A 13,235-nucleotide genomic window follows, 5' to 3' on the forward strand; every position below is an offset into this window, starting at 1 on the left:
CAGTCGGTAGGTCCTCGTTGGGCGAGCCAAACGTCTCGATTCGCGACCGGTGTTCGATCGCGAATAATCGACGTTGACGCGAACGATTCGCGTTCACGATTGTCCCGTTGAAAACGGGCATTTCGTTTCTCGGTTGGCCCGCGATTCGTGCGTAAAAACGGCTCGCGCGGAGTGGGAGTTTATATCGAAGGTAAAGCGAGTCCTCGGGTGGTTTGTTTACTCGTGGAACGCCGCAGCGCGTCGCCGAAGAAATACGACGGGTCTCGAGACAGAGGGTAATAAAGAAAAGGAAAAAGGGAAAGAATATATAATATATATATATATATTTATTGTATATATATACATATATATATACGTGTCCAAGGCCCATCGAACGGTTGAATCGGCAGGGAGCGTAGGCATAGGTCGTTCGACGAAGCCGCTCTCGCGAACGTGCGAGTCGGAGTGCGCGCGCAGCCGGTGTAGGTTCAGTCGTACGGTAGTCGTCAGAGGGCAGGCGCCCCCTCCGCATCTCTCCCCGCCTGGTCCGGCCCGCAGCGCGGCGCACCGTGTGTCGAGCCGAGCCGAGCCGAGCCGAGTCGGTCAATACTCCGGGCAACGCGGCGGTGAGAGCACATCACGGTCGTCCGTACTCGTGCACGCCGTCGTCACTCGCAACAGATTCCGTGCGTTTCGCGTCTCGAGCGCGTAATATCGTGGTTCGGCGCCGGGCGTCTTCGGTAGGGGCGCCGGAGTACGGACCGCGGACACGCGTATCTATTCTCGACGGACAGCTCGCGAAACAGACGCGAATGAAACGCCGCACGCGCGTAGCACACAGCGGGACACGCATATAAGAGAGGCACACGCGGTGCGAGTCAGCAGCCGCGCGCATCGTATCGGATCGGATCGGATCGGATCGGATCGCATCGTTCTCTTACGATACACCGTGCGCCGCCGAGCAGCAGCAGCAGCAGCAGCAGCAGCAGCGGCAACAACAGCAGCGGTGTGTGCCCGAGAGAGCTGGCACCGTGTGCCTCCACCGCGAGATACGTTCGAACGATGCGAGCCTGCTCCGTGGGAGAGCCGTAGGGAGTCGAAGGACAGTGTCAGGACACGTTCCGCGGCGTTGAGACGACGCGACACGCGAGACCGCTGAGCGGGTTCTCCACGGATTTTTGCGGTAGTGTGCCGGTGGGCTTAACGCGGACAGTGGGTGCATTCCCGTGCGAGGAACCGACGAACACACCGGGTGAGACCAGCGTGTACCCGACCGACGACGACGCACGACGATGCATCCTGAAGCGTGATGGACAAACTCGCGTACGCAGCAAGCAGCTTCCAGCTACGCCTCGCCGGCATAATCATGGATACGTGGATATTCTTCCTGTTCGTCGCCATTGCCGGTGAGTCTGCACAATAGTCTTTGATAATCGGCGGAGTCTCGATTTTTCTCTCTCTCTCTCTCTCTCTCTTCTTTTTCTCCGTCCGTCTCCCGTGTCTCGATCTTATCGATCGTCGTTACGCGTAATTGGGCCGATCGACGCGTTGTTGTTCCCGTAATTGTTCCACGGGTCTATCGATTCGACGCGGTGGTACGCGCTGCGTGACTCGGTCCCGCGTGCTGTCACTCGACGTGTCAATACGCATTACGTATGCACAACAGGCACGTGCGGCACGCTGAGTAAGTGCGTCGTATCTGTGCCATGGTTGAGAGACTCGATTCATTCAAGAGATCGGAGAGAGAGGGGAGTAATCGACGCCACTTTCGTTCTTAACTCGGTGGATACACCACGATGCTCCGCTTTTCGGAGCGTTTCAAGGCTCCGTGTGGACAGAGTGCCGTCGGTGGCGAATCAGCGTTCGTGGAATCGACGCGCGGCACGTTGTCTCGCGTTCCGTTGCGGTTGCATCGCGTCGCGTAGCGTATCCGTGAGAAAACGATCGGTCTCGGCACGCGTTCGCCGTTTCGTTTCGCCACTACGGATCGCGTTCGGTCGATGTTGTGTTTGCTTTCGCTGCTATCGTTCGACCTCGTGGGGTAGGCGCCACCGGGTACACACACGGACCACCGGTGTACACCGGGGAAGCACGGCTACAATGCCAGATGGCTGACATTCTCGGTGACGAGCAAGGGGATCAGGGAAGTCCTCTTTGTCCCCGTCTGCTCTTCCTTCTTCCTTCGTTCGGCCGTGTTACCCCGCCTCCGTCCGTTTCCGTCTCGCTTCAACTCGAATTCTCGATCCATCAGTCTCCAGCACGTTACAACCTTCTATTTCAACGCATCGAGGCGGATTCGTCTTCTCCTTTGCTCTCCGTGTACCGTCCTCGTCTTCTTCGCTACTTTGACTCTTTCCTCCACGCAGCCGGTTTTACTTGTAATACACCACCGTCCCCCCGGCTGTCCTTTCTCGTTGTGTCTCCAGTTCGCGCAGTCACCCCGTGTCCTCTTCCATTAACTTTGATATACCTGCGTCGTTTTCTTACTTCTCGTCGAACTTTATTAACACGTTGATTGCCGCCAGAGTTTTCCTATGTTTGAGGACGTTCTCGACGTATGGTCGAATTGCAACGCGTAAGGTACAGATACTCGATAGTTTATCGGTGTACTTGGTATTTCATAGCATCGTTAACGATAGTAACGTTACTTGAAAATTTACAAATATTGAAGTTCGTTCTTTAATATTTTACAGCATTGTTAACGATAGTAACGTCACTTGAAAATTTACAAATATTAGCGTTCGTTCTTTAGTATTTCAGAGCATCGTTAACGATAGTAACGTTACTTGAAAATTTACAAATATTAAAGTTCGTTCCTTAATATTTTACTTGAAAATTACAAATATTAAAGTTCTTTCCTTAATATTTTATAGCATCGCTAACGACAGTAACGTTACTTGAAAGTTTACAAATATTAAAGTTCGTTCTTTAATATTTTATAGCATCGTTAATGATAGTAACGTTACTTGAAAATTTACAAATATTAGCGTTCGTTCTTTAGTATTTCAGAGCATCGTTAACGATAGTAACGTTACTTGAAAATTTACAAATATTAACGTTCGTTCTTTAATATTTTATAGCATTGTTAACGACAGTAACGTTACTTGAAAATTAACAAATATTATCGTTCGTTCTTCAGTATTTCGGAGCATCGTTAACGATTGTAACGTTACTGAAAAGTTAGCAAATATTAGTGTTCATTCCTTGTATACGCTTGAAAGAAATGTTTTAAGTTCACAGCGCCGGTTACACGGTAACCACCGTGGCATTCAACGCGTTAATAGCGTGTCGTGGAGCGTTCCAACACCCGACGTTTCCCTCTCGACTGATGAATTTTTTCAGCGGTAACCGCCGAAAACAACGAACGTGTTTTAAAGCTCGTAAATCGCTTTTCGACGAATCCCGCCCGGAGCTCGAGATAACGGTACACGGGGATCGTAGTTTTGGCATCGAAACGTTCCGATTCGATTTATATATTCACGGATAAAGCTCTCGATGTCGTGGCCAAAAGCGAGGCCTAAACGATCACTGAGCGATCGGTTCCACGCGTTCTACGAGCCTGCCCATCCAGCCCCACGATGGAACGATAAAATGACCAGCGAATCGAGCACAGTTGCGAATACAGTCTCAAATATGAATTTATCGCGAAGGACGAACGTTTGTCGTTACAATTGTCCGGTGATACAGCGAAGAACTTGGCATACGTATGATCAGTGAGCAAAGAACGACTCGATGCGAAAATATTCGTTCAATGCGACGACACTGTGCTCTGCACGATTATCGGTTCACGTAAAGCGAAGCTTTACTCTTCTGTAATCGTAGAAAACTCATAAACAAACACCAAGTATCGGTTGAGGTACGTTTTCACGGTGAAAATCGTGACGTTGGTCTTTTGCGACATTGTACGATAACGGTAGTTGTTACGACAGCGGATTCAATGTCGCGACGAGACAACAGTGTTGTTTTCCCATCGGAACTGTCGTGGCAGTAATCTGGAAATTGTAATTTCTTGGTAACAAACTTCACCGTTTCGAGAACGGTACGAACCGGTGGTGAAATTAATTTATCGCATGGTTTATTGTATTGTTTATCAGAAGGTATTGTGGAAGTAAGGAACGAGTCGGAAAATCGTTTCGGTGTTACGACAGTTACTGTCACGTGAGAAGTTACTGTTGTCGATGTTAGGTACGTTTGGTATAGCCAGAAAAGTAAGATGCATCTCATGTGCGAGGAGTGGGGGAAGTTATGGGTGTACTTATTGTATCGGTATATTAAGTATACTGTTATATTGTATACTCTATGATATAACAATTATATTGTAGACTATGATAACACAGTTGTATTGTAGACTATGATACAACAATTATATTGTAGACTATGATACAACAATTATATTGTAGACTACGATACAACAATTATATTGTAGACTATGATAACACAGTTGTATTGTACTATGATACAACAATTATATTGTAGACTATGATAACACAGTTGTATTGTACTATGATACAACAATTATATTGTAGACTATGATAACACAGTTGTATTGTACTATGATACAACAATTATATTGTAGACTATGATACAGCAATTATATTGTAGACTGTAATACAATAATTACATTGTAATCTATGGTACAACAATTATATTGTAGACTATGATACAATAATTATATTGCAGATTATGATATAACAATTGTATTGTAAACTATGATGCAACAATTATATTTTAGATTATGATACAACAGGAACACTCGTTACTCCTAAAAATAAGTAACATCCCATTTGTAAAGTATGGGTGAAAATAGTATAAGTAGAATGGGAGGAGTAAAGGGTGTACCTATTATATTGGTATACCAGGTACAAGCTATAATTGTAAAATAATTATACCAAAGTAAAATAGAATAAGAACACTATTTCCTCTAAAAATCAGCTGAATCCCATGTGTAAGGATTACTGGAATGCAATATGGTTGGAGGAGGAGAACTAAAGTATAATTCTATACCGAACTACAATATAATAGGAACACTCTTACAATTCCCACTCTGCCCATTCTGTCTTCCCCCACTCTTTGCACAATGGGTTCAGCTTATTTTTAAAAGTAACGGGTGTTCCTATTCCATCGTAGTTAAGTATACAATTGTACCTTATACCTGGTATCCACATACAACACGAACATCTGTACTTTTCCAATTCTTACACGATGAATTCAGCTTACTTTTACAAATAACGGGTGTTTCTATTCTATCGTAGTTAAGTATAAACTGTAACCTTACACCTAGTGTACTTATACAATAGAAACACACGTACTTCCCCCACTTCTTACACAATGCACTCAATTTATTTTTAAAAGCAACGAGTGCTCCAATTTCATCGTAGTTAAGTATACAATTATACCTTATACCTGGTATCCCCATACAACAGGAACATTTGAACATCTGTACTCCCCCGAATTCTTACACAATAAATTCAGCTTACTTTCACAAATAACGGGTGTTCCTATTCTATCGTAGTTAAGTATAAACTGTAACCTTGCACTTAGTGTACTTATACAATAGAAACACTCGTAGTTCCCCCACTTCTTACACAAAACACTCGGTTCATTTTTAAAACTAACAGGTGTTCCCATACCAACGTAATCTTGAACTCCTATTCCATAGTTGAATACACAATCATACCGTACACCTGGTATACCTGTATTCGTCGACTTCGTCCACGCCCCTTTCATCCACGTTTTACACCCAAGATTCCACTTATTTTCCCCCTCGAAATTGAACACACCAGTCGTCACCTTCGGTAAGAATTGACGAAAATTTCCAAACCTTTCGTTTCATTTCGACGATCCCATCACGAGACATTTTCTCCCAAGAAACTTACGCGTCGCGAGGTACCGGGGAGTCGGCTACGTGGAACCTCGATACGGGCCTGTACCTTCTATATCCGGTTCGATAATTGCTCGACACACGGTCGACCGATGGACGGATCGGTGGATCCTGTCGCGATGCTCGATTTCGAAAACGATCGAACGCCAACGGATCGAGCGCACACAACTCCGTAGCTTTCTCCCGCGGTTTTGTCCGTAAATGGCATCGCCGCGATACAACCACCACCACCACCATCACCACCACCATCACCACCACCATCGTCTCTTCTTCTGAGCGCAGCACGATCGGCGAGGAGTCGACTACCGGTTAAAAGCCGGGATTTTGACGCAGCGCGGTTCGATTTCGAGGGTTTCGCGGGAAAAAAGGGCAGTCTGAAGTTCCCACTTGGCGAGAGGAAAGTCGAGATAAATACGCGCAGGAAATTCGGTAAAAGCCGCCGGTATACGGATGAAGCGGCACCGCGAACGGAATTTTTCCACGAGAAAACGAACGAAACGCTCGGCTACCTTCGCGGTTTATTTCACGGCTACAGCTTCCGCGCGCGCGCGTCCAATGGGAGAAATAGAGAGAGGAAAAACAAAGAAACACACGCGTGCCCGGGTACACTGAATTGGGGAAATAATTAAGTCGTCGCGAATACATCGCGAGGTGTTTTTCGAGCCATCGAAATTTTTCCGCGAACGAAACGCTCGAGTATCTTCACGGTTATGGTTTTCACGCGTGTGCGAAATGGGAGAAAAAGAGAGAGAGAAAAAATAAAGAAACACACGCGTGTGTGGGTACACTGGATAGGAAAATTTTCGTGAATTCAACGCGAGGCGTTTTTCGAGCCGATCGAAATTTTTCCGCGAGACGACGAACGAAACGCTCGAGTACCTTCACGGTTATGGTTTTCACGCGTGTGCGAAATGGGAGAAAAAGAGAGAGAGAAAAAATAAAGAAACACACGCGTGTGTGGGTACACTGAATGGGAAAATAATTAAGTCGTCGTGAATCCATTGCGAGGCGTTTTTCCGAGATGATCGAAATTTTTCCGCGAGACGACGAACGAAACACTCGAGTATCTTCACGGTTATGGTTTTCATGGTTATGATCTTCACGCGTGTGTGAAATGGGGGAAAAATGAGGAAAGAAAAACACACATGTGTGTGGGTACACTGAATGGGAAAATTTAAGTCATGAATCCATCGCGAGGCGTTTTTCCGAGACGATCGAAATTTTTCCGCGAGACGACGAACGAAACACTCGAGTATCTTCACGGTTATGGTTTTCATGGTTATGATCTTCACGCGTGTGCGAAATGGGGGAAAAAAGAGGAAAGAAAAACACACATGTGTGTGGGTACACTGAATGGGAAAATTTAAGTCATGAATCCATCGCGAGTTGTTTTTCGAGCCGATCGAAATTTCTCCGCGAAGAGACGAACGAAACGCTCGAGTATCTTCACGGTTATGGTTTTCACGCGTGTGCGAAATGGGGGGAAAAGAGGAAGGAAAAACACACGCGTTAGATGAAAAAGAAGAATTATGCACGATCCTCGAGCGATTTGCTCGAGTGCGAGTTCATGCTACAACGGACTTGCTCAAACGGTGAACTTGCTGTTGTAAATTTCTTTAGTCATTTTAATCACCTGTTTTGACTGGCATCTCGCCTTGTAACCTGTTGTCAATTTAGATTGTAATGTATAGTTTATTATAATATGCAGCGATCTCGCGTGTGAAGTAGTATAATGAATTGTACACGCAAGAATATCAAATTAAAATATGTACGGTAATACTAGGTTGTTCGATAAGTTTCGTCGTTCGATAAAACTAGGTTGTTCAATAAGTGTTATCGTTCGATAAAACTAGGTTGTTTTGTCGTTCGATAAAACTAGATTGTTCGATAAGTGTTACGTTCGATAAAACTTATCGAACAGTAAGTACTAGGTTGTTCGATAGTTTCGTCGTTCGATAAAAGTGGGTTGTTCGATAAGTGTTACGTTCGATAAAACTTATCGAACAGTAAGTACAAGGTTGTTCAATAGTTTCGTCGTTCGATAAAACTAGGTTGTTCGATAAGTGTTACGTTCGATAAAACTTATCGACCAGTAAGTACTAGGTTGTTCGATAGTTTCGTCGTTCGATAAAACTAGGTTGTTCGATAAGTGTTACGTTCGATAAAACTTATCGACCAGTAAGTACAAGGTTGTTCAATAGTTTCGTCGTTCGATAAAAGTGGGTTGTTCGATAAGTGTTACGTTCGATAAAACTTATCGAACAGTAAGTACTAGGTTGTTCGATAGTTTCGTCGTTCGATAAAACTAGGTTGTTCGATAAGTGTTACGTTCGATAAAACTTATCGACCAGTAAGTACTAGGTTGTTCGATAGTTTCGTCGTTCGATAAAAGTAGGTTGTTCGATAAGTGTTACGTTCGATAAAACTTATCGAACAGTAAGTACAAGGTTGTTCAATAGTTTCGTCGTTCGATAAAAGTAGGTTGTTCGATAAGTGTTACGTTCGATAAAACTTATCGAACAGTAAGTACTAGGTTGTTTAACAAGTTTTATTGAACGACAAAACTTATCGAGCAATCAACGATAATTTTGTATGCACGAGAACAGTATTGTGTCTTTCTTGACTCTCGACTTGGTCAGAAGCCAAGTGAACAATTCATAGCGAAGTAACTAAACCTTTGACTGTGTAACAAACGAATCTTCGTCTCAAGGGTACAGAATTATAGTTGTAGACTACGGTGGTCCTTAATCCTCCCTTGCTGTACTTTGACGAGTCTGACTCGTGGTATAAATTTTGGACCAAACACTATTATCACGAGTCAGTGGAACGAAGATCGGGCCATATATACTAAAATTAGTTCAATAGAGGAGATAACGATCGAAACATTCGAAACGATTGCCGCAGCAAAGAACCTAATTGAAATTTTTTGTTTTACAATACGTTATTTACTTTCAGATGTATTATTAGATTCCTTCTAACGAAATCACACTTGAAGACACTCAGAGGACTATAATTTCTATTAAAGTATTATCGTTTATCTATAAAACATAGTTATCAAACTTTTATTTATCCATTATGTAGAATTTATAGTATCATTATTTATATTAGCTTGTTCGGAAAGTCGTTTCGTTATTTTGGTGAAATTGAAACACGATTTTTTTAGAGTATGTGAACACTTTATTAAATTATATATTCTCCATTTTGGAAAACGAAATCACTTTCCGAACAATCCAGTAGAATTTATAGTATCATTACTCATATTTCAAAGTATCGATTGTTTATGCGATACTTGCTTTAGTATAATAACAAATTTCATAATATAAAAAACAATATATATATATATATATATATATATATATATATATATATATAACAAATATACATATATATAAAAGAAAAAAGAATTAAATAAGTGTGAATTAAATCTCTCTCTTCCCGGATATCGTCTAGGTAAACGTTACGACATGGAAAAAACTTTAACACAAACGTCCCTCGTTGTTCAACGACCTCTGACACGCGTGAACCTCGTTGTTGGGTTCGTTCGAACGCGCACTAAATAAAAAAAAAAAAAAAAAGAAAAAAGTAAAAATTAAATCGAACCGCTCGAAATATTCCCGCGTTCGCGCGCGATCCTCGAGCGATTCGCTCTAATCGAGGGGCGCGTTTACGCTACAACGGAGCCACTCGAGTAGCAAAGTTGCCGTTCGAGTTCATTCTCAACACTCGAAAACGAACGAGGCGTGCAAGCAACTCGCCGATGATCTCTGTTCGCGCGAATCGCGAGCGCCGATGGCGCCACCGTGCCGGATGAAACGCGTATAACGCGTTATTTTCAATGGAACACACTCTCACACTCTCCTCCTCTCTCTCACTCTTGTTTACATCAATCGCCGCTTGAGAGATAAGCTTCCGCTTCGTCTTGTTTCGCGTAGATATTAGTTTTCATTCATCGAACGTTTACGGGCTCGTAACGAGTCAATTACCGTTGCGCTTGCGTTCTGTGTCGTATTTGAGTTTCAGTCTTTCATTCGTCGCAAGATTGTAGTATGCATTATTCATCGTTCAACGGAACTATTATTCCATGCATTTTATTCACGTTTATCCGCGTTCGTCGTGCCTTTGTGCCTTTCGTGGGTTCGGTGGGGGTTGGTAAACCGTGTATCTCTCTTTGTCGTTGTATCGCGTTCGGTCGTTTCACGCGAACGAAAAAACGTACCGGTGTTTTCGCAATACGAAGTTATCCCATTGAGATCACGGTCCGAGAAACGTGATACGAGCGTAGAAAGTCATCGTAGCTCGGAACGAGTGAACATTTTTTCTCCGATTACCCGTCGTTTCCTGGTTCCGATATTATTGAACGTATCTTGCATAGACGACGAGCACCGCGGCACACCAGTCGACGCGAGATCGAAACTCGTACACGATTCATCGATAACTATAATATTAACGCTTTGATTAATTTCCGATCGGTGCTAAGGCTCGCTTTAACGAGTCGTTCATCGGGATGGTACGCTCGGGGCGGAAGAGTAAAAAATCTCCCGATTGTACGAAACTCGTGTTTTTAACTGTAGATAATACGGATGTGTGTTTCTTTCTTTTTTAGTTTTTTTTTAGCTTTCGGTGCCAGAGAATACTCTTGTATTAATTTCTTGCAGCGTACCATGGAGAACGTTCGATAGTTATTGTTCCTCCATCGTGATAATTATTATTCTTTTCGAGACTCTCATTGTGCACTTTTTTAAAAGGATGCACGATATGTATGATGTATGGTGTAATTTTCGTGTATATGTATATTAATGTTTTTTTTTAATTATTTTATAGTATTATAATTGTAGTATAGTTTTAATATGGATTGCATCTAAAATTTCAAGGGTGTAGAAAGAAAAATTTTGACGCAAATTTTCAAGTATACGAAGAATTGTCTTTTTTTTTTAATTTATTCTACAACATTGATATATGTAAAATTCATACATAGTAAATACACTAGAAAATAAAATTTCCAGTCAATAGTATATACTCCATATATTGCACTTAAAATTTCGAGGGTGCATGAAAGAATTTTACGCAAATTTTCAACTATACGAAAAGTTCCTTTTTCGAATCTATTTTATAATATTAATACATGTAAAACAAATACATAGTATGTATAATATAAAATAAATCTTCCAGTGAATACTATACACTCCACATAATACCTTCAAGATTCGAAGGGTGCACAAGAAACATTTCACGGAAATGTTCAACTACCTAAGAAGTCGGTTTTATCCAAGCCTCGCCTCGCTGGAGAAGCCACTGTACAACGAGAGATACTAAGGAGACACAGGAGCATACCCGGTCGCAATCTGTCACAGTACGACGACGCAACGGGTCGCGAAATAGGGAGGGACGCGTTAGGTTTAAAATTGCCATTATTCGATGCTTTCACGAAACACCGTCCCAGGCCAATAATCTACCCATCCATCCATCAGTTCGCGTGTCGCGAGTAAAGTTTCTCGCTCGGTTAAAGTTTCCGAACTTTAATCCCCACCACTGCTCCCCACCCCCACTCCTCTCTCCCCCCACCCCGTTACTTCCAAAAACGTGCGCGTCGAAATAGCTGCATCGAGTAGTTCCGTCGCTCGCCGATGTTCGTCGTACGCTTCCCGTACCCCCACTCTTTCTGTTTCATTATTCGTACGAGCGATATATCATACTCGAGGCCGCGCACGATCTAGGAATTCTCATTACCTTTTCGCGGCACGGGCACATTCATCAGGTGTCAAATAAAATTCGCGCCGGTTTTCTTTACTTTAAAGTTTAACGAAGATCCACTCCCGGTTACGCGGCTCGCTTCGTTGCGCGTTCACGTGCGCGTTTACGTGCGCGGTGCGCGCGCATGCGTACGCGCGAGACAGTGTTGTTTCGCTATCGCGGGCCGTCGGGACGAATTAAGAAAGTCCGGCTCGGGGGAGCGCGCGGTAATCTGTTATCTTTGTTAACCATTCTAACCCGTCCACCTCGCGTCGCTGTCGACTTTCACTGGCGAACCGAAGTTCACGATGGAGTCTCTCTATTGTTCCATATAACGTCGCCGCCTCGTAATAGTCGCATCAAACTTTAAACTGCCTGAAATAATTAGGGGCTTCGCCTATCTCCGACGTTCAGACGGGGTAGAATGATTTTCTTCCCGTTTCAAGGACCGGTGGCATCTTGAGACGTCGCATCGTCTCCCCAGCCACCATCGACTACGTTTGCCTTCACGTTAGAGGTGTCGGGAAGTTCGAATAGCCGCAGCGATCCGAGGAAACGGAAAAATTGAACTGTTCGAAAGAATCGAGTAGCTCGAAAGGAATTGAACGACTCGAAAGAATCGAGTGGTTCGAAAGAAATTGCATAACTCGAAAGAATTGAGTCTTCACCGTAAACCAGAGTGGTTTATCTTTGATAAAAGATCTCTGTAAAAGTATCTTTGACAAAAGTATCTCTGACAAAAGTTTATCAATCCTTCTTACTCCTGTGAAGTCTCCTTCGTCAACTTACCAGCTCCCTACAGTACAAGATATGCTAATCATCGATCTACTATAGAGAATTAGTTAAATAAACCCAACTCGGTTAATTTTCATCAGGATGAACTCTAAATAATTATTGAAAATCTGAGTTACGTCTGAGTTAGGTCTGGGTTAAGTCCAATACAATTTTCAATACCTATAACCTTTACATTTTCGCACACTACTCATTTCAACACAAACATTCTCTCACACTACTCATCTCAACCCAAACATTCTCTCACACTACTCATCTCAACACAAACATTCTCTCACACTACTCATCTCAACACAAACATTTTCCCACACTACTCTACCCAAACCTTCATCACAAACCAAAGCACTGAAACCCCTCTTACTCAGGTGACGTCTTGTTCCTCAACTGATCATCCCTCTACCATACTCGTACCTTTCGTGTATCCGTCAATTGTTATCGCGTTCGAACCACGTTGTTACACCCCTCTCCCCTCTCCCTCGTCAGAAAGGAACTCTCGTAAAAATTACCCCGTAAGAGGAGGCACGCGTGAAAAAGTACACGGAGGAAGCTCGCTCGATCGACCGTCGGCGCGGGTGCGTCGGTGGTCAGGGTCGACGCCTCTCAAGATTTCGCGATACACGTTAGGTAGGTCGTCTTGGCAACGAAGTCGAACGATTTCACGGGGTTTCTGGTGCCAGCTACTTCGACCGTTATAACGAGCTCCGAATAGCAGGGGGCAGAGGGAGAAACGGATAACGAAGGTACACCGACGATGAGCTACACCCGAACACGCTTTACGAATTTTTTTCTCCAAATAGTTGCTCGGTCACGTATGAAACGTTCTGTGTTCTTTCGTTTCGATCGTACGCTCCAG

The 13,235-nt window shown here is 43.5% G+C and overlaps 1 protein-coding gene across 4 annotated transcripts in view; it reads left to right on the forward strand.

Moving 5' to 3' along the window:
- The first annotated feature begins 632 nt into the window (after nucleotides 1-632).
- The window catches only part of Dtn (transmembrane protein 132C dtn), a 259,469-nt gene continuing 246,866 nt past the window's right edge, over nucleotides 633-13,235 (forward strand). For all 4 annotated transcript variants that reach the window (XM_076324339.1, XM_076324341.1, XM_076324342.1 and 1 more), the window contains exon 1: nucleotides 633-1,385. In XM_076324339.1, the coding sequence (XP_076180454.1) occupies nucleotides 1,289-1,385 (97 nt within the window). In that variant the 5' untranslated portion in view covers nucleotides 633-1,288. The remainder of the gene's footprint in view (nucleotides 1,386-13,235) is intronic.

Source organism: Ptiloglossa arizonensis, chromosome 12, assembly GCF_051014685.1.
Source record: "Ptiloglossa arizonensis isolate GNS036 chromosome 12, iyPtiAriz1_principal, whole genome shotgun sequence".
NCBI lineage: Eukaryota > Metazoa > Arthropoda > Insecta > Hymenoptera > Colletidae > Ptiloglossa > Ptiloglossa arizonensis.